The sequence below is a fragment of the Lepisma saccharinum genome, chromosome 25 (assembly GCF_977018435.1).
Source record: "Lepisma saccharinum chromosome 25, izLepSacc3.1, whole genome shotgun sequence".
Lineage (NCBI taxonomy): Eukaryota > Metazoa > Arthropoda > Insecta > Zygentoma > Lepismatidae > Lepisma > Lepisma saccharinum.
The window spans coordinates 41,428,392-41,450,422 of record NC_139253.1 but is presented as its reverse complement, the minus strand read 5'-3'; the positions used below and the strand labels follow the sequence as shown (position 1 = coordinate 41,450,422).

The following is a 22,031-nucleotide window of genomic DNA, read 5'->3' as shown; positions in this document are numbered from 1 at the left end:
TAGACTTCTATATCCGCCTTTAGCTCATCTAGACAACATCTTCATTGCGGGATAGTTTCACTGCCGTCTCAAGGTATCTAGGGTTCAAATCCCGGTGGAGTAACCGAAGGTCCAGTCTCGATTAGCGTAGTGTAGTGAACTTAAACTCGCAAACAACCTCGTCTCGACAAATCTCGAACAGTATGTTCTACTTCTTGTGTCGAGTTTCAAACGATGGTCTTGTCCTTGTCTTAAATTTCAAAGGAGAAAACAATATCGAGAATTCCTATGTAAAAGAGGAGTTCATACAGAAATTTTAGTTAGTTTTGCAGATGGAATGAACTATGCACGAGGAGAGTTGAATTTTAGCAGCTGCTGTTGACATATTTATTTAAGCATGTTGAGGAACCAATCATATTGTATCCTATTTCCTGGAAGGAATTCGCAATCCCTATTCTACTGTAAGTGAAGTGATCAACGTGCACAAACACAAGAAGCACAAAAAATACTTCTGTTTCTAATATTATTTTAAAATCTCTCTGTATTGTATCCTAAATTAAGAAAGATAGTGTGCGAATTGCACCGTGCTACAAAGATGAAGTATAGAGGTAGGCTTCCACACATTCTCGATATAGGCCACAGCGGAGGTGATGCGATGAGAATCATGCTTCGGATACTTTCACCGCCTCACCAGGCACTCATAGGTTAGAGGCTGAGTGAGTCCCAGAGCTACTTTATGTAGAGATCTTTTCGGAATATATCTCCACCTGAGTTCACTTACCCTTGAAATCAAACACGGGATCTCTCATGTAGCAGTAGCTTCTAGATTTCCTGCCTCAATACGGATTGAGTTTGTTTCTATTTCTTTAGTACTCTGTCATTTGGTAACTCAAAATTAAGTCACCGATTTCATTATTCTTACACTTCTTGGGCTTCCCTGATTGTGTAATGGTAACGCCGTCGTCATGTAATCAAGTGGTCCCAGGCTCGATACCCGGTGGAGACACACTTCACAGCGGTTCGGACTCCAAGTTAAAGTGTAGGTCCAGTCCAGATTATCCTGAGCATAAAGTGAATTTGAAACAAACTCTTAATTTTCTTGACATAGTTTGACACATGTAATATTGATCCATTGTTTGTTTATTTCTACTTAACTGTGGGTGTTGTGTAGTTTCTGCAATTGCATTTTTTAAATGTGACCATGTTGAAAGTATAGAGGATGAACAGAAACAATAGGGACAAACTTCAGGAGGTGATTCCTGATAGGTAAAGGAACAAAAAAGTTCATATGAACATATGTCCGGAAATGGACGGTGAGTCTGCAATACAGCAATTAGTACCGGTACACATTACATGACATGACTTTCATCCATGTTACAACAGGTGTTCAAAGTGGCCTCCATGGGATGCAATGCAAGTGTCCACACATCACATCATGGATTGCCTCACTCGTTCGAATATTCCAACCCAAATAGCGTCACAGGCCACACGGACACGCTGTTCAAGGGTCTGCATATCAGGAACTGGCTCAGCATACACAACACTTTTTAGATGCCCCCACAAGTAAATATCAAGGGGGTTTAAGTCCGGTGATCGAGCGGGCCATGCCAAAGGGCCTTCTCGTCCGATCCATCTTCTGGGGAAGATTTTGCTGAGGTGTTGACGAACAATAATGCGAAAGTGGGCTGGCGCTCCATCATGCATCAGCCACATTACCTGTCGTATTGCCAAAGGCACATTCTGAAGCAAAAGAGGCAAAGTGTTCTGCAGGAAATCCAGATACGTCTGTCCGTTATGGCGTTGTGGAAGAACAAATGGCCCAAGTAGGTGGTCACCAATAATCTCTGCCCAAAGATTGATGCTGAACCGTTGCCGATGAGACGATTCAACCATGCCCCGAGGATTGGCTGTAGCCCACAGATGACGATTGTGTAGATTGACGATGCCATCTCTACCAAAGATCGCTTCATCGGTGAAGAGGACTGGCGACTGACACCCCAATATGGTGGTGGCTTGTATCAAAAACCAGCTACAAAACAGTTCCCTTGGAGGAAAATCCGCTGGTGATAATCCCTGCACATATTGCAGGTGATAGGGATAGTATCGGTTTTCATGCAGGATACACAACACCGTCGCTTGGCTTACACCATACTGGCGGGCCACTTGACTGGAGCTTGTACTGGGGTTGTTCTCAGTATCGTGTAGCACTTGTTCCTCCAGAACATAACGCAGCCGTTCTCCATGTTCGCCTGTATGAAAGGACCCATGCTCACACAAACGCTCATAAATGGCTGCAAAGGTTTTGTGGTTTGGATACGTGGCTCGATAAATCCTAGCGGTCTCTCGACCGTTTCCATCAGATTGACCCTATGCGAAGACCATCTCGGCTTGTTTATGGTATGAATAACGGACCATGGTGCTTCCACGTAGCTCCAATCACACAATCTGATGTCGTTCTTCTCTACCTTGGCAAATATGCGTTTCCGGACATATGTTGATTAGAACTTTTTTGTTCCTTTACCTATCAGGAATCACTTCCTGAAGTTTGTTCCTATAGTTTCTGTTCACCCTGTATATAACACAGGCGTTTCCTTTGTTATTATTGGATATGTATTTCAAAACATTACATGTATATATATATACAATGATAGTGACCACACTTTTTTGCTAAAACTGTTAATTACCTTTTTGGTAGATACTATAAGTCCAGTCATTCCACAATCTCTTAAAATATTAGTGTTTAACGGTTCTTGTCGCAAACCCTAAGTATTTATCATTGTGATCATCACTACTTTGTCACTTAGGATCATCATACGATATTTTAACTAGTTGCTATCTTGTTTTGTATGTAAGGATGGCACCAAGATTGAAACCATTGTTTGAAAACAGAGACGCGAATGAAGCGAGATTTTTCGATATTTGTCGAGACTAGCTAAGACCTACACTCTGCCTCGGGAATCTGTGGAGCAAGGCCGTGCATAACGGGAGATAATGGGAGAAGGCGAGTTAGCGGATCAAGGCAGTGTGCACTGCTGCAAGCGACTGGTAGCTGCAGCCGCGTTTCCCCTCCATGCACTCGCTCCCCATCTCACAGTTTTGTTTGTCGAACCCTTTCGAGTCACTATTTGCAAGATACTTGTTTTAATTCACTTGCTCCAGAGATTCCCGGAAGAGAGTGTTCTGTCTGAGATCGTCGTCTGATCCAGGTTGTCAATAAATTAAAATGTTCGATATATGAAAATTTCCAATATAATTTATTCCGAAATACAGGAGGGTGCATGTATGACTATCTGTAAATACGTTATATATACAGGGTGGTGCAAAATTCCGTTTACAACGCGGAGGAGGTGAATCGCCAAGTGAAATGAAGACGAAAATGGAAATGGAAATTTGTCGAATGACGCACCGTGTAAGAGCTAGAGGATGCCGAAATCATGTGAAAATGGACTTCACACCTCGATATGCCGACAAATAGTACTCATAAAGAAGATGCGGCACGATATCCCCAAAGAAAACACACCTGGGCTAGCGAATGATGCACAAATCGCGCGTCGAAAATGAATGCGGCAGGGATTCCCCCACAAGAAGTGAGGGATTCCCGGGAATACGACATGGAACGCAGGTATCGAATGGGGGTACAAAGGGAAATGACGGAGGTCACAGCACATGAAGAACATTTCGCCAGGAAGTGTCCGAAAAGCAGGCTGCAGAAGGGAATTCCCCAGAGAAGAGGGGACACAGACAACATGTGCAAGAGGTGTACTATGATGACACACACGTACACAAGTAGTATCCAAGGCTGTACGTAGAAATGAAATACGTACGTACACGTGAGAGAACGACCAGCTGTACTGATACTACGACGGAAGACGTAGTAGTACATAAAGCTCCGCTAGAGGCGCTCAGCGGGATGCTACCTGTCACGGCCCGCTATCTGGTATACGTACGTACAAACAACGCGTCAGTGTACGTGACTAGCGATCTGCCTGTCAGTTACGCGTGTTGTCGCAAGGTGTTCATCCTGAGGCGTGTGGTGAAATTGAGCACATTGCTGAAGTGACCGTTAGGAAGTACGTAGTGCCTACCATCTGTGTTGTCTGTACAGGGTGGACACCTGTGTGGAGTGTTCAGTGCTGTAGTCCTGAACGGTACATCACAAGTTAGTTTCGTACGTATTCCTGTGCTCCTTTGTGAGCCTGACAATGACGACATACACCACTAACGAGCTTGCCGATATGCATCTCGTTTACGGTGAGACACACCAAAACAGCCATCATGCAAGGCGTGTGTATCGCGAACGATTTCCAAATCGGCGCCTACCATCACATGTCCTGTTTCAACAGGTGGATGCTCGTTTTCGTGAAACTGGATCTGTACGACCTAGGGTGTGGGATCGTGTCAGACCGCGCAGTGTGCGCAGTGTCCAATTTGAGGAGGAAGTGTTGGACAAGATACGGGAGACGCCAGGCACGAGCACCCGTGCCATTGCCCATGTGCGACACACGCACCATACCAATGTGTTACGCGTGCTGCACGATGAAGGGTATGCACCAATACAAAGTGCAGAGGGTACAACACCTGCAGCCGACGGACTTCCCCCTACGCCTTGATTTTTGTCAGTGGTATTTGCAACAAACCCTTACAAACCCCAATTTTCCAAATGCAGTGTTGTGGACCGACGAGGCACTATTCATCAGAGAAGGCGTCCTCAATACCCATAATAGTCACGTGTGGGATGTGCAAAACCCGCATGCAATCATTGAGCGTCATTTTGAGCGACGGTTCGCAGTGAATGTGTGGTGTGGCATTGTCGGGGACAACCTGATAGGCCCGTACGTGTTGCCCAATACTTTGTCCGGTGGGAACTATTGTGTGTTCCTACGGAAAGTTCTACCTGAACTGTTGGAAAATGTACCCCTTGCAATTAGGCAAGATGTATGGTATCAACATGACGGTGCCCCTGCACATTTTGACCGCCGAGCCAGAGCTGTACTCAACAATACATACAGTGATAGATGGATTGGTAGGCGTGAACCTGTTCTGTAGCCACCTCGGTCACCCGACCTCACAATGCTAGATTTCTTCTTGTGGGGCGAAATGAAGAGGCTGGTCTGCGAAACCCCGGTAGAAAGTGTGGAGGACCTCGTTGCTCGGTTACCGTCTCTGCTGGGATGATCACTGACATGCCCAACGTATTTGAGCATACCAGAGCGTCCCTGCTACGCCGATGCCGTCTATGTGTAGATGTGACTGGCGGACATTTTCAACAACGTCTGTGATATGTATCTTATGTCATTTCCACAGCCAATAAAGAATACTACTTGTGTATGTGTGTGTCATCATACACCTCTTGCACATGTCGTCTGTTTCCTCTCTTCTCTGGGGAATCCCCTTCCGCAGCCTGCTTTTCGGACACTTCCTGGCGAAATGTTCTTCATGTGCTGTGACCTCCGTCATTTCCCTTTGTACCCCCATTCTATACCTGCGTTCCATGTCGTATTCCCGGGAATCCCTCACTTCTTGTGGGGAATCCCTGCCGCATTCATTTTCGACACGCGATTTGTGCATCATTCGCTAGCCCAGGTGTGTTTTCTTTGGGGATATCGTGCCGCATCTTCTTTATGAGTACTATTTGTCGGCATATCGAGGTGTGAAGTCCATTTTCACACTATTTCGGCATCCTCTAGCTCTTACACGGTGCGTCATTCGACAAAATTCCATTTACATTTTCGTCTTCATTTCACTTGGCGATTCACCTCCTCCGCGTTGTAAACGGAATTTTGCACCAACTGTATATATATATATATATATATATATATATATATATATATATATATATATATATATATATATATAGTGTGTGTGTGTGTGTGTGTGTGTGTGATTTAATGTGCAAAATCGTATGTGTTTACTTGGGTGTATGATTAGTTTTTCATGCACGCACAGTAAAAGTTCGTTTGGGATAACCAAAAACGTTGTTTCTGATAGCCAAATCTCTGTTTAAATAAGCTTCACCAAAACCAAATTCTTTTGGTACTCGTGCACCTTTGTTTAGAGTTACCAAATAATTTGGTCATAATTACCAAATTTATTAAAGCCATCCAAATGTTTTTGTTTGTAGTTACCAAAATGTTTAATCGAACGTTTTTTTTTAATTCATGAAAATCCACTTTTATATGCATGTATCTAGTATTTCGAGACTGAAGACGAGATACATGTAACGAGATCAGAGAACATTCCCTCTGAGACCGAGACTGGAATTAGATGTCGAGGCCGAAACCGACATAGGGTTCCTCAGCCACGATACGAGTTAGAACTGAGCCAAGCATCGCTACTGTACCAAACCTATTTGTAACGCATTAGAAATGATGACCTCTGGGTTTCTTTGTCTTTAGATTATTCAGCTTCTACCTCTACCTCTTGAGGTTCATTGCCGGTGTTAGGATGTCCGATTATTGAATGAAATACATCTTGGCCGGTACTCGAACCTAGAATCTTCAATGGTAAAATGGTAAATACTAAACTCAACTCACTCTGCCAAAAATAATGATATGTTAATGTAGACGAGTCTGTTGTTTTATCACGGCGACCCTTTAAGCTTTGTGATGTCTTAAGCGATCAATGGCCAGTTGCTTTTCAAATACTGCTGAGCTAATTTCCTTGTAATAGTTAGTTGAAATAAGTAAGGATTCCAACTTCAAAACATAGTTCTCCAGTCTTCGTTTGTGATTTGCAATTCATTATTTTAATTTTGAATTATGAACACAGCTTCCAAAAGGTTTGAACACAGTATTATGATTTGCAAAAAATAATAAATTAACCTTTTACTTATTTATTCAGACGTACGCGTATATTTTATACACCAATTTTTATTTTTTTATAACAGATTTTTAGTATCTTAATTCAAACACTAATACAGTTAGGTAAAAAATTTAATATAGTAAAAATTACGTGGAGGAATATCGGATAACATTAAATGCAAGAAACATACGTCTAAGTTCGTTTTATGCCTAGATAAGCTATTTAGGAATGGACGTACAGTTTAAACTCTAATCTTGATCATTGTGCAACCAGCCTTCACCTTGTCTCGAATTCTGTACAGACTTCCTGATTACAAGACGAAACTGATAACCACTACGCTATCAGAGGACCCAAAACAAAACACACATGCGCATTAAGTTGTGATTCACAGTTTAATATTTGTAGATGTTTTCAGCTTTTGACAATAACACAGTTTGAAAAGTTTATTTTTATTTTTAAAAATGACTTCATTTGATTGTTTTAAGAAACCCAAACAGATCATACTTAAATAAGAAAATCGCAAATAACACTTTACTTGCTTTAAATCATTAAAACTTATGAGAATTACCGTTCACTGTTGCTACAATTGTTGTCTCATCACTTAGATACGAATATTTTATTCCTTACACTCAAAGAGAGAATTTTCTGATAGAAAAGAAAGTATAATTATTCCTCAAAAATTTAGTACGGCAACGACAACGGCGAAGAAAATGTAAGTAATTAATTTCCCTATTTTATTATTAATGTTCTATAAATTTAGCGTAAGAACAAAAAATAAAGTAAATTAACTGTTAATTCGCTACAAGGAACTGCAGCACAAAATATTTAGAAATATATTGAATCAAATTCTAATTTGATTGTTACAATATTCCAGAACACTATTGTTTATAGACAGACTTGCTTTTCTTTCTTCTCTTTGAGTGTAGTTAACACATAACAATTTCATTCTCAATTTGCGGAGAATCAGATATCCGAGTCCTATTACTTATACTGTATTTGTCGTTGTTACTGTAGACCATCAGTGATTACCACATTGAATCTTGAGTCTCGCCGATTTAATTGTGGTAACTTGTAATCAAGAAGTTCCTGGTGGAGGCGCATTACACAGGGATTAGGATCCAACTTTGAACTGTAGCTTCAGTCCTGTTTAAGTAATCTGAGCTTATAAAGTGTAGTCAGACTTTCTGACAGTGAAATCTTCAATGTTCTCTTGAGTTCGTTTTTCAGTATACTTTGTGCACAAAAAGACTATTCATAACTGGATCTGCAGTTTAAAGAGGGATCCGTCCGAATCACCATGTGCCTCCACCAGGTATCATGCCTTGGTTCCTTTAATTACAAGGCGACGACGTTGCAAATACGACACTACATGTTCTGTTGAAAGTGATAAAGGGTGTAAGAGATTGCGAACAACGATCTATAATGGACAAACACTTCACATTGATTAGAATTTAGGAAATGAAAGCAACATGTTTACAAATTTGTCTTTATTTACAAAATCATAGTTTAAACTCGTATACAAAATATGAGAATTTGCAAAACTGCATTACACGCTGTACAAAGTAGAAGCAAATGGTAATCTATGTACATAATGGTAACATCATCCATACAGTATCCGTGACATAGCTTTGAGCTTTGTGTGGTGTCTTTTAATACGGTCCCTGACCAATACCATTGCCGTTGCCGTTGCTGTATCCCCCTTCAGGGTCCTCGTAGCGGATTTCTGGCCTGAAGCCTGCATCGTCGGCTTCGTAGGTGACGATCTGTGTTCTTCCGTCTGGAAGCACGACTCTGTATTCTCCCTGGGCTGCTTCTTCGTCTCTGTTCTCACGGTGGCCGAATTCGGTTCCCGTGTAGGCATCGTTCACGTCGTAGGTGAATTCGTACGCGGCTGGTTCCTGCGTTAGAAAAGAAGCGCATCAGATTTTCAGATCAAGTTCTTAATGTTTAAATGTTATTACACTCTCTCTCGGGAATCTATGGAGCAAGTCCGCGCAGAACGGTACAGAAGGGGAGAAAGCGAGTGCGCGGAGCAAAGAAGCGTGCGCTGCTGCAAACGTGTAGTAGCTGCAGCCGCATTTCCCCGTCCATGTACTCACTTCCCCTCTAACGTGTTCACTGATCTAGCCCTTGCTCCAGAGATTCCTTGGACAGAGCGTAGTTTATCTTACTTACCGTATGTTTGTTACACAACCAATAGTGTTTTTAGTGTATTGTGCTCCACAGGTTTCAAGGTCCATGTTTAATGATACAACCCTACATATTATGAACACGTCAAAATAAATTATGCACAAATTACTTAAATAAGCCTTCTAACATAAAATTAACCTCCTTAATGGATACTTAAAGTTTGGTTACTGATTGAAGAGGGATCTGATTTTACATTAGAGTTGGTTTCCAAGTCCACTTTATGCACAGAAAGGCTAATCGGGACTGGACCTACAGTTTAAAGTGTGATCCAAACCACCATGTGCCTCCATCGGATATCGAAACCGGCACATCTTTATTACAAAGCGGCAACGTTACCACTACGCCATCGGGAGGCTTGATTTTACATAAGAGATAGCTTTTGACTGAGGATTTTGTTCCATTGGATTCAGGAATAATATCATGAAGTAGCTGCCAAAAGTTTAAGAAAGTAAATCAGTACATGCGAAAAGTGCAATCAGTCTTGGACACAAAGATATACATGAAATCAGAACAACAGAATGTGAACCTTTATAGCAATCGGGTCACTAGAATGTTGTCTTCTAAATACGTATACCTCAAGCTTCCTACGTAGTTGTTTGGCAATAGCAACTTCATTTGACAACCGCTTAGAATTATCTTCGTCAACATTCCTTGAATGGCAGAAGAAAGTCTTGGGTAAACCGACAGTAGAATCTTTCATTCTGAAATTTGACCCAGCTACCTGTGAGCGCCAGTCCTTTACGTAACTCTGCCGCCAACTTATGCTGTAATGTTAACTTCCTTTTTCTCCCCCTTTTCATCAGGACAGGTTGCTTTTATGCGTTCACGAGCGACACCCTTGTGTTAATGTTTGCTACTGGTTTCTCTTCGTCTTGAAAGAAACCTGCAGATTCACTGAAGTTGTTTGTCTTAAGAACGAAGTAGGAACTTAAATGGAAGGCGTGACCGGGATCCCTCATTAAGGTGCGTGCAAGATTTTTAATTAACAATTTACAAACAGAGAGAGCTTTTCCTTTCAAACTTATTTCCGGGTGAACGTTTTCATTTCATCAATCCATCTGCATACGATTGTTGATGTTTTCAAGTTTAATGTTAAAGGAAGACATATTCATCTGTTGCAGATATGAATTTCAATCACAACAATGTGATTGATTAGCACCGTTTATTGTTGAGGACAATTCAATACTGTGAAACAACTTTAGGCTTGGATGTATCATGGCTTATAATGTAATTTTGCAGCAACGCTATTTGTCCAAATGCAGAAAGAGTCTTGTTAAAACATTCTGGATAGGATTATTTCAGCAAAAAAATTGTATCATAATGTTTCATGTGGTTTCAGAGCAGCCCTAGTTCTTAAAAGCTCTCAGTTCTGGTGCAGCCAATATAGCAACGTGAATGCAAGGGACGTAGATTAATTGAATAGAGAAGTGGTCTCAGTTTAGCTGCAGTGGGACTCTCGAAAAACTGACCACCCATCGTTGAGGAAGAAAGCTACATGGAATATCTTAGTCGTAGCCGTCAAAGGGAAGTAGTGCCCCAGTGCCCAAACTTAATTATGTATTACGAGAAATAAGAAATTAATCGACTTTGAACTTTCTACTCCCCAGTTCCCCACAAGACACTGAAAATACACGTTGTTCACAGAGAAAAAATGGAACTACAAGATTATTTATTTCATCTGGGAACAACGATTACAGTCAAATCTTGTCGTATATGGAATGAGAGGACCAAGATTTCTGAAACCTCGAAAAATATGCAAACTACAGGTTTCCCCATGACAAACTAGCGACGTTGCTTCTATGCCAGGGTTTCAAACACAGTGGTAGATCTATACTTAGATTTTGTGTAAGGTTGAAAGTAACCTGTACTTAGCATTTGCATCTTTACAACGTTTCGAATTTAAGTAAATTTGAAAATGATTCAAAGTGTACTTGATTTCAAAACTTTCTAGATCTGTTCCTACAAATTATAGTTGGGCATAAGCTGTTGATACAAATGGTATATAAGTGACTGCTTACTTCTCTGATGAATAAAGATGTTCTAATGATAAGTTTGATTTACAATAGCAGCAGTGAACCCAGTAAATAATCTTCAGAACGAAACTTCAAAATACCTCAGTATTCCCACGTATATTGACAAGTGCTGCCAGCATGAGAATTTGAAATTAGATGTGTGTCGAATAAGCATTGAAAATTTGAAAGAAATAAGTTGCTTACCGATTGACCATCATCTTCTGAGTATCCGTTGCTGTAGCTGCCAAATCCGTTGGAAGGAGCGCCATAGCTTGCAGAAGGGCTTGAAGGAGCACCATACCTGGCAGATGGAGCACCATTGCCGTTATTTGGTGCACTGTAGCTTGAAGAAGGAGCCGATGGGGCTCCGTATGTTGAAGAGAGTCCGTTTGATTTTCCGTTGGATCCGCTGTAGCGTGATGACGCTCCGTTACCGTTTGGAGCACCGTAACGTGCAGAGGGAGTTGAAGGTGCGCCATAACGGGCAGATGGAGCGCTGGCATGGCCATTGCCGTTACCGTTTGGAGCGCCGTAACGGGTGGATGGGGCACCAAAGGAGCCACCGTTTCCGTTGCCGTTTGGAGCGCCGTAACGGGCAGAAGGGGCACTAGAGGAAACACTGTGTCCGTTTCCATTTGGAGCGCCGTAACGGGCAGAAGGAGATCCAAAGGAACCACCGTTTCCATTACCGTTTGGAGCACCGTAACGAGTAGACGGGGCAGCAAGGGAACTAGCGTGTCCGTTTCCGTTTGGAGCACCGTAACGAGCAGACGGGGCACTGAAGGAGCCACTGTGTCCGTTTCCGTTTGGAGCACCGTAGCGGGTAGATGGGGCACCAAAGGAACCACCGTTGCCGTTACCGCTTGGAGCGCCATAACGGGCAGATGGTGCACTGTAGGAACCAGCGTGTCCATTTCCATTTGGAGCACCGTAACGGGCGGATGGGGCGGCAAAGGAGCCACCGTTTCCATTACCGTTTGGAGCACCGTAACGGGCGGATGGGGCACCAAAGGAGCCACCGTTTCCATTACCGTTTGGAGCACCGTAACGTCCCGACGGAGAGGATGGAATGGTGTACTGGCTGTGAGAACCAGCAGAAGAACCACCGTTTCCGTTTGGTGCGCCGTAGGAACCAGAAGGAACGGAAGCTGCCGCGAAAGAAGAGACGCCGTTACCGTTTGATGGGGCTCCATACCGAGCGGATGGTGCAGGAGCACCATACTGACCAGACGGTGAACCGTTCCTGCCACCGCCGTTGCCTGAGTAACCATTCAAGCCATTTCGGCCTCTCTGCTTTGAGGAACCTCCTGGGCCAAATCGAATAGAGACTTTTGCTGCCGGTGGTGCATATTGGCCATTCGATCCTGAAGCGGCACCGAATTGGCCACCGCCATTGGGTGCTCCGTATTGGTTGGAAAGTGCACTTGGTGCACCGTACTGAGATTGTGGGCCTGAGGGAGCGCTGTATTGGTCAGATGGTGGACCGTACGAGTCCGACGGAGGGAGGTATTGATTACCAACTGGTGGTTCTGCTAAGACTGCAGCTGCAGCAAACGCTAACACCAGAAGCAACTGAAACGAAACAAAAGTAAGGAAATTATCGATAAAATACTACAAATAAGACAGCAAGATTTCAAACATATAAGGACAATACATAAGCATAATTGAAGAGTCAGGGGAAAAAGAAGGTAAGTCAATTTTCTGTCGTGAGCGAGGTAGTGGCGTTCTTTCGATCCAAGATGGAAAATGGCATATCTGAGAGGTATGAAATGGAGAAAGAAGCGTACACATTACAAACTTGCTTCTTTCCCCATACATCCATACATATCGGCGATGCCTTTCAATTGTGCTAACATGAGATCATTACATATAGACTCATAAACATTTCTATTCCTATCCTTCAGAGCTAGATACACAGAACAGTGTGCTTATTCGTGTGACTGCGCATCAACAACTTTCCAAGGAAACCAGATACTACTCTTACAGCCCTCCTGCACCCTGCAACAATCGACGCAAAAACGCATGCGTCAACTGGACGAGTCGACTTGTTAATTGGGGTTGACGGTTTGAAGTAGAACGAAACGGGAGAAGCAGATACCGCGGAAAATTGTCTTTCTTCCACTTGTTACGAGTTGTAGCAGCCATCCGAACAACAAATATTGCAAAGAAGCGGCCGAATGAGCACAATTGAAATATTGTGACGATTCTCCATTTTGCGTTTCCATTTGTCCACTGGTTGTCGCTGAAGAAAAACTGCCAGACATGAAAAACTTGCATTTGCATATATCTTGAGAATAATGAAAGAAGAAGAATATATACAAGGTATAAATCTGACACGGTTTAACTAACTACATGTCTACCAAGGTGAGAAAAACCCCGGCAAACTAGCGAACAAATGTAGATAGTCACTTGTTTTCTCCTCTCTCTTTTCCTTCGCTCCTTCCTATGTGCTCTACGTTGCCAGATTGAACTCGAATAGGAGCGAGATATAATTCACTGTTTTCCATGCACGCGTAACAAATATGTGCTTTATTTATTTATACATATTTTTTGTATATGTGAAGGTAACGAGCTTTTGACAGTTTGCACAATTTGGCAACGCAGAACCAGGCTAATAGTGTATCCGGCAGAAGGCTTTCCACTAGTTAAGACAGCTGCACTGTTAGTCCGAGGACTGAGAAACGCAGAAGAATAGCTACATTTTGTGGAAGATGATTGTTAGAAACATGTGACACACGATTGTTGAAAATGTCTTAACAATATAATAACTTCAAGAATTTATGTAGAATCGGCGCATAAAACGGAATTAAGTACATTTATTTCATGGAATTCTAAAACAAGAAATTGATGTGTCTACTGAATGCGAAATATTTTTTTTTTAATTTCACAAATATCCAACAGAGTACCCTCACGACTTCTGGAAATTTTGGAAAGAAAATTTTAGCATTAAGGGGGTACGTTTACGTTGCGCAATCTGAAAATGTGAATGCTGTGAACAGTAAATAGCTTTAAAAATCCTAACAGCATGCTGGCTTATTCAAAGCCTTGCATACCACGAGGAGTAAGCTTTACGACAATTTTTTCAGAGACCAGAAAAAATCCTTTAATACTTAGAAGAACGCTTGTAAGCATCTTACATTAGTACACGTAACTGAATTGATAATCCCTCCGCAAACTTGTAATGAGCGTAACGATCGGAGATAATCTCTTAAACAATTTATTACAACACTCAGCCGATTTACTACGTACGTATCTCACGTATCCGACCTTTGGCATCTTGCAGGCCCGCCAGTAGCCCAGAACACAAGATCCGAAGACTTAACAGAGGCCTTTGATCCAGTTCACCGTGCAAGAGCACGTCGGGAGCGGCAATTTGCTGTCCATTGCGAGCTTTGAAAACCGGTGTCATGTCACGAAGTCAAGTGCGGATTTTGCCATCGTGTTGCTAGGTAACGGTCTATACTCGCTGAATACTAACGCAAACAATTGACACTTTGTGCCCTTCTGCAAGATGATCTTTGTGTAAGCCAGATAAGGTTGTTATTGATGAGGCGGTGTTTTTCACACCACCGGGCTGGAATGTATTCTTAGTGTCTCACGTTCATGCGATTGACTTTGGGCAAGGAGTTGCCTTGAACTTCTGTTTTACGACTTGATTTCAAGGAGCAATGAAGCTCCTTTGGACAGTGGTTTCGACTAACTGGTTCTTCGTAATTGGTGTGTTCCTCTTAGACGAACTGGAAGAATATCAGAATTACCCAGACGCTGATAATTCTAAGTTACGCTTTTAAAAATTAAATCTTAGTGTATACACAAATGGTTCAAGCCATTCAACGTTCGGTAAATTTGTGACATATTTTTTGTAAATTGAGGTGCTGTTTGAATATGTAAACTTAGATGACTCCGATGCAGAAAGTCAAGTCAAGCAAACAATAACTTCCTGGAAATTCGCCAGAGATTGTTTTGAATATCTTCACCATCACTTTTGGTGCCCGTAGATGGTGGTAACACTATTGCTTTGTAATCAAGAGCTCCCAGGTTTGATCCTGGTTGGAGAAAAACAGTGGTTTTCATCCCACTTTAAACTGTAGGTTCAGTCCTGATTAGACTATCTCAGTACAAAGTGGGCTCTAAAAACCTGTAAAAGACTGTTACAAACTTTGACATCGTCACCTTTGTAAATATTAACCTTAACGTTTAGACGTAACCAATGATTACAATGAGGTGAAGAGGATGCCTTATTTCTTATTCGAAAGCAGGGCTTTTGTTGGACAAAACTTTAAATTACACTATTTAATGGTTTGTCCATTAGAACAAGTATCAACTAATGAAGCTGAAAATTGCACTGGGGCTCGGCCGTTTGTCATAAATCTGTATCCTTTTTTGGTAAAATATATCTTGTTTCCAAGAATTGCGAAGCTCGAAATTACAAAACAAAAGTTGAACTATGATTTTGGAGGAGATCTTTCTCTGTATTAATTTTCATTCATCTCTGTATTTAAAGTTGTCTCTTTTATATTGTTGTGATGATGATGATAAATGTATATATTTCACTGAAGAGAACTTTTATATGCCTGGTTTCTTCCGTTGACTATCACATTGATAGTCAACGTAATAAATATACACGAGTGGATCAATGGGTACAGCAGTATAGAAATATGAAGTGAACAGAAAAATACATATAGAGTTTTCAGAGTTATATAGTCACTGAGAAAAATGCATTCTAGAACCCTACCTCCACATCTCTCCATATACCTTACTAGTGATAAGTAAAGTAACGCTGCAAGAAGTGGTATCCAGTGTCAATGGCACTGGTAAAACATTGCTATGAACCCGTGACCTGCTCAATACACTAAGCTGTAAAGCTGACCAACACTTCGGGAAGTAAGAAGGATTCATAACAATTCAATTCGAGGTCGGTCGACCAGTCGACAGGCTGTCTGTTCCTCCGGAAAGAGCAGTGTCATGCTGCAAGGAGTCTCCGGAACAGGTTTAACCACTTCTTTTCCCAGATGCTAACAGCTCTCTGGCATTCAAATTAAGTCAACAAAGAAGATAGGTGATGCTTCAGCAGGAAGAAGGCAATGTATATCCACCGGGACTCCTGCATGCACACTGAAGGTGGTCAATTCTAGGACGCTCTACTTAACCAGAATGAATACATGACAAGTGATGCAAAGCTAAATGGTTAGAATAAATATCTGCTCTACTATACCAGAACAGTTGTACTCGTAGATTCCGGTGTGAATCCTCCCCTTTCGCCTAGACTGTTGGGTCACTGGGGTAAGTAGGCGACGTGATTGGTCATTTGCAGGGTTGTGTTTCCTACGCGTCACAGCAGATGCTCGAAATAGCCAACCAGACGAGCATATTCTTGAAATCTGCCCACGCTTTCTTGCCATTGGTGGCCGAGAATAACGCTGGCCGTAGATTAAGTTCAGCATGAGTAGAGATTGAGATGCCAATTTCAAATAGAAAATGCATATAGAATCTAAAACCGTGGGTTCTCGACTTTCATGCATAGTCATGAATACTTCTGGGTAGTAACAAACTCTTTGAAAATCAACGAGGTGGGTACAAATTATAAGTTGTTTAAGTTTGTTGTTTCAAGTCCACTTTATGCACAGAAGGACTAATCGGGACAGGGCCTACAATTTAAATTGGGATCCGAACCACTATGTACCTCCACCGGGTATCGATTACAAGGCGACGTCGTTACCACTACGCCATCGGGAATGCACAACTTAGATGTGTACGTGACTGTATCACAAGATGGTAAGTGTAGATAAATCAAGTATTGTCCTATTTATTGAAAATTAGTTTCAATGAACTTTACATTGGACATCCACAACGGGCGGTACATTGTTCATAGATGAGACTGTGAAGATGAAATATTTGGACCCAGTTTCGTTAAGCCTAAGGAACTCTTTAATACAAGCTTTCCCAAAATCAATGAATGGGTACTCTGAAACTTAATAAGGTAACCAGTGAGAAGAAGGAAAGTGAATTGAAAGAATCAATTTAAGAGAAATTGATGCTTTACGTAAGACATTGCTTCAACAATGCCTAAACAACAATTCTGCGGCAACAACAGAAAGCGTGAGAATGTGGAAAACTGTTATTATTGTCTTCACCGGGAGGGCATAATTATAGTACTAAGGTGTAAACCTTGCTACCAGAAAAGGTCAGAACATTCATACAAGAGTAAGAGACATTGTTATTGCGGAGCAAGACAATTTTCCAATTATTCTGTCTTTGTACGTTAACTACATCTTTGCAGATGGCAATTGACGATTGCAATGTCGTCATCAATTTATAAGCAAGATCTAAACCGCATTTAGAGGACCATGGGCAATATTTCCCACTCTTTATCGTAACAAAGCATCACTGTTTTCGCACACTAGATATGTTATTGCCCTGTTACGTTTTCACGTGGATTATAACGGTGTTAGTAGTTAGTCGGTCGTTCTAATGGAAAAGCTAGCTTCCGCAGGGATATTACATAAATAATTTCATCTTTTGACTATTGAAGTTTCTAAGATTACTCTTGTGAATACACAAGCGCTCAGGCAAACACCATGTGTACAGGTACCAACAATGAAAATGGGACACCTAAATCCTGAAATACTCAGTGCAAGGCGTTATGCCCAACTCTAAGGCGGTGATAGAAGTTGTCATTGAAAATTTGCTACAAAAATCGACTTATAGCTGTATAGTTAGGCAACACACATAACGCCTTGCACTGAGTATTTCAGGATCTAGATGTCACATTTTTTTATTGAGGGTGACTGAATCTAAGGATAGAATACAGAGCAGTACTAACACCAATATGAATCAAAATGTACAACTAGAATTGTTACTCGAGATATTCATGACATATTTATAAAGCAGCAGCGAACAGAACTCTTGCATGCCATTCTTAAAAACACTTTTATGTTTACAAAAAACTATTAGAGTAAAGTAACTACACACGATATATAATAAAAACATTAGTTTTGCCAAGTAGATGCATTTAGATGTATTGCAAAACAAATTTAAGTTCCTTACTTAGTTTGGAGGGTAAAATATTTCGACAATATTGAACTTTTGAAATGAAATAATATATGTAAGATTTCGTTTGTCCTATCACCACTTTCATCAATTCATCACTGATTCTCATCGTCACGATTAATCCTCGAGGTATATAAGTGACGTAAAGTAACCAAATTAGAAATCAAAATTAGAATTTCGACTCAACTAGTCTTAAAGGTTTTTGAAATACCTTTGGTGTTGAATAAATGATTTCCTGTTGGCAACTATACCAAGACATTTCTTTGGTACTTATGATGATAAATAGGACTTAATAATTTAGTTTTAATTGTAGTATTGTATAATTTGCTGAAGACGTTTTAATTGGAAATTGCATCTAAATCCGACACACAGAAACACCTCACCCACACACAAACACATGTACATAAATTAAATTTAGAGGCTTTAAGTGAACGACTTTTGAACTTGTCACTGAGTTCAGATTTTTGAGACCCGGCCTGACCGTGGGTATTCTTGTATCACGTTCATTAATCATCACTCATTCTCATCGTCGCGACTAGCTAAAAGTGAAAGAAAAGCGAGCCTAATAAACAAGAAAAACACAACTACGATTTAATAAGTCAGAAAGCAACTATTTGAAATTTCATTCAATTTTAGAACTAATTGTTATCAACCAGTCACACGAGAAACTAATATATACATAATTGTAAGAACAAACGTGTATAATACACAGACACACACACACACATACACACACGTAACAAAGCTAGAGAGATGGAGGAATAAATAAATACGTGTATCAACAACTGCATTAATAAATTACCACAGCAAATATAAATTTTGGAACACATTTTCTGAACTACCCAAATACCTTTCAAACAATATCGAAGAAATAATTTGTGCATATCAAGCAATTTTACTTCGGAATAAAGGATGCTAGGAAAGAAATGTTATGAAATCTTGTAAGAAGTATACAAGACTAATAAAAATTTAAATCGATGGACACAGTGCAATGAAGATTACAGTTCTTACATATGGAGGATACCTTGCTTCTTATTTCGCTTGTCTGCAAAGTTTGCCTATTCGCGAAGATGAGAATACATGATTAGATGAAACTAATCAAGGGCCATTCACAAAGAAATACTGATGCTCAGGATGGGATTCGAATACAAAACCTGTGATTGAGTAGTCTACTCGCGATCTGAAGAAGGTTCCTGGTTCGAATCCAGGCCTGATCATGGGTGTTCAACAATTTCATCTAAACACCAAGCCACGTAACGATAAGAAAAATACAACAAAGTGAATTAGAATGTGCCTTCAGAGATATCGTCAGGGAAGTGAATAAAGACACCACAGATACTAATTCATGTCTTGCTACAAGTATCGAGAGGTCATTGAATGGGAAACATTTTTACAGTTTCTTTATGACAAGTAAAATTCTCCCTTTGTAATTCACAGTTCCACAAAGGAGTGTCGGTAGGGTCCTACGTGCTTGGTCTGGGTTATAGTGGTGATGAGATCAGCACCACACTCTGCCAGTCTTTATCCTACAGAGTGTGGGAAAGTGCCAAATATTCAGGGTCATTGACTGAAATATTCAAATCTGAGATCACCCATAGCCAGAAAACAGCGGCGATGGAAACCAACGTGCTGATCACATGCCCCCCATTGAGAATATGGCAAGCCATGGTCCTCAATAAGCTGTTTAGTTTAATTCAGAGATCACCAATACCAGGAATCAAACATGGGTCACTCGCGAGACAGTCCAGACGTCATACCTACAGGACCATCGCGACTATATCTTTACAGGTATATAAAATGTTATTTTATTCGTAACCTAGAAGATACCGATTATAACAATTTGAAGAGTATGAACTAATTCATACATGGAATGTTGCAGATTCTTACATGATTGAAATATTACTGAAAGTATGTTTCCATCCCAAGGTCCTATTATCAGCATTAATTAGCTACAAAGTGAATTTTTGTGATTGTTAAATGTCTTCGTTTTCAAGTAAAACTGTGGGAGGTCTAAACAGGGTTTGAAATTGTTAGTATCCTTTCAATAACTTAACTAAATTGTACACTAGATTTTAAGATATTGGCTTGAGCTGTGCCTAAGGCGTGAGATTTGTGAGGAATTGCTTCGGTCACACTTTATGGACTTTGCATGAAAGAGTGAATAAAAACGATATGTAATACGAGACGGCTTTGTGCCCTAGGCACCAGTAATACATCATGCACTGGCTCTGGGATCTACTCAATATGAAATAATTTTAGGATACTGAACCTCAAAGCTTCCGGTATATGTGACGGACTTTTTGGAGGATTTGTGTTGTACAGAAGACCTTAGATCTTGACTATATTTACAAAATCACCATAGTGAATGCATTGATATCTTAAATGAATGGAACACTGTAAAAAGTATACAGCTGAGTTACCACCTAAAGGGATAGCAACAGGACACTTCTTTTGCTGTTAATTCGGAATGGTGTTGTTTGGTGTCTTCACTGTGAAACCACACCAAGTATGAGGCCGTTATCACTCCATTAGGTGTTGTGTTACACCAATTTGAGTGTTACAATTTGCATATTTAGCCGACCTCTGTTGCGGAGTGGTTAGCACAACGTGCTCCAGCGCCAGGGGTCCCGGGTTCGAATCCCAGCCTGGTCATAGATGTTCTCTCTGAGTGTCCCTTCATAAATTTCATCATGTCATCACTCATCCTCAACTTTGCGAAGCTAAAAGTGGCAGAAAATCGACGCTAAATGACACAAATAAAATCTTCTATGCTCCAGTATGTCCACTGGCTCTGGGAAGTACTCAATATGAAATAATTTTGTGATATTGAACCCAAAAGCTTCCGTATCATATTATGTACTTTTCGAGGATTTGTGTTTGCGTAAGTGCTTAGAACTTTACTATATTAAGAAAAACACCACGGTGGATGCATTGATATATGAAATAGACGGTGTTTTATAACGGAGAGATACACATTGGTAGATGAATATAGATTAATTTCCGAAGACCACATTTTAGGCACATTGAGAGTTGCTACACTATGCGCTAGGAGTTTCAATCCGGCGTTACTATACTAAAACAGAAGATGACAAGCAAGAAGAGACTCGCATCCCAGCTGAAAGTGAAAGCCTGAGGCCTGGTCAAGCAGACTGACTCAGGACCAAACCATACCTTCATGTTTTCTGCGCTGGTGTTTGTAGATGCTAACGGATGGCCGAGGGTCCTGTTGACTCTGGTTTGTTTACTACCTACCCAAGTCTTATATACTTTCCCTGATCCAGTTATTTAATGGAGAAGAGGCGGGGAGAGACCGATGTGCAACAAGAGGAAAAAAGAGAAATGGAAGGAGGGGGAGGAGAAAATGGGGCAGAGACGCTACTCGATGGAAGAGAAGGGCAGAGCATCTATAGATGGGAGATGTTGCATCATTGCCCCCAGCTACTGTCCGTCCACTGTTGCGGTCCTTTCATCGTTCGCCTACTGGGCTAATTGCTGGCAGAGCGGCCTTGCTCGCACGCATTGACAGAGTCTGGTCGTTTGTTTCAATGGCGTCTCATCCACCTTCGCTGTCAGGGCTTGGGCAAAGTAGAAGACGCCATCCAGATTCAAGGATGGTCTCACAAAGGGAAAACCTGTAATTATCGTTATTTTCTGCATCAAGTTTAGGTGCGAAGAACTATATTACTAGTTTCAGCTTGCAGCTTTCAACTGATACAGTTTATTGAAGTTTTGTTTCAAGTCCACTACATGCACATGCTGGACTGGGCCTACATTTTAAAGTGGAATCCGAACCACTATGTACCTCCACCGGGGATTGTAGCCGGGACCATTTGATTACAAGACGACGACGTTACCATTGCGCCATCGTGGAGACCCTGATATACTTTATTGGTAAGAATGGCATCAGGAAAGGTCCCGGGTTCAAATCCCATCCCGGACATGGGTGCTCTTTTTTAAGTGTCCCTTCATCATATCATCACTCATCCTGCTCGTCGCAAT

General features: G+C 41.2%; 1 protein-coding gene across 1 annotated transcript in view; it reads right to left on the bottom strand.

Annotated features, from left to right (window-relative positions):
* Window positions 1-21,276, bottom strand: part of LOC145978752 (uncharacterized) — a 56,009-nt gene extending 34,733 nt beyond the window's left edge. The window contains exons 1-5 of the mRNA XM_083111562.1: window positions 21,204-21,276; window positions 11,187-12,554; window positions 8,437-8,678; window positions 3,762-3,778; window positions 1,696-2,228 (exon numbers count right to left, since the gene is read on the bottom strand). Of these exons, the coding sequence (XP_082967688.1) occupies window positions 1,696-2,228; window positions 3,762-3,778; window positions 8,437-8,678; window positions 11,187-12,554; window positions 21,204-21,209 (2,166 nt within the window). The 5' untranslated portion in view covers window positions 21,210-21,276. The remainder of the gene's footprint in view (window positions 1-1,695; window positions 2,229-3,761; window positions 3,779-8,436; window positions 8,679-11,186; window positions 12,555-21,203) is intronic.
* Between the last annotated feature and the right edge of the window lie 755 nt (window positions 21,277-22,031).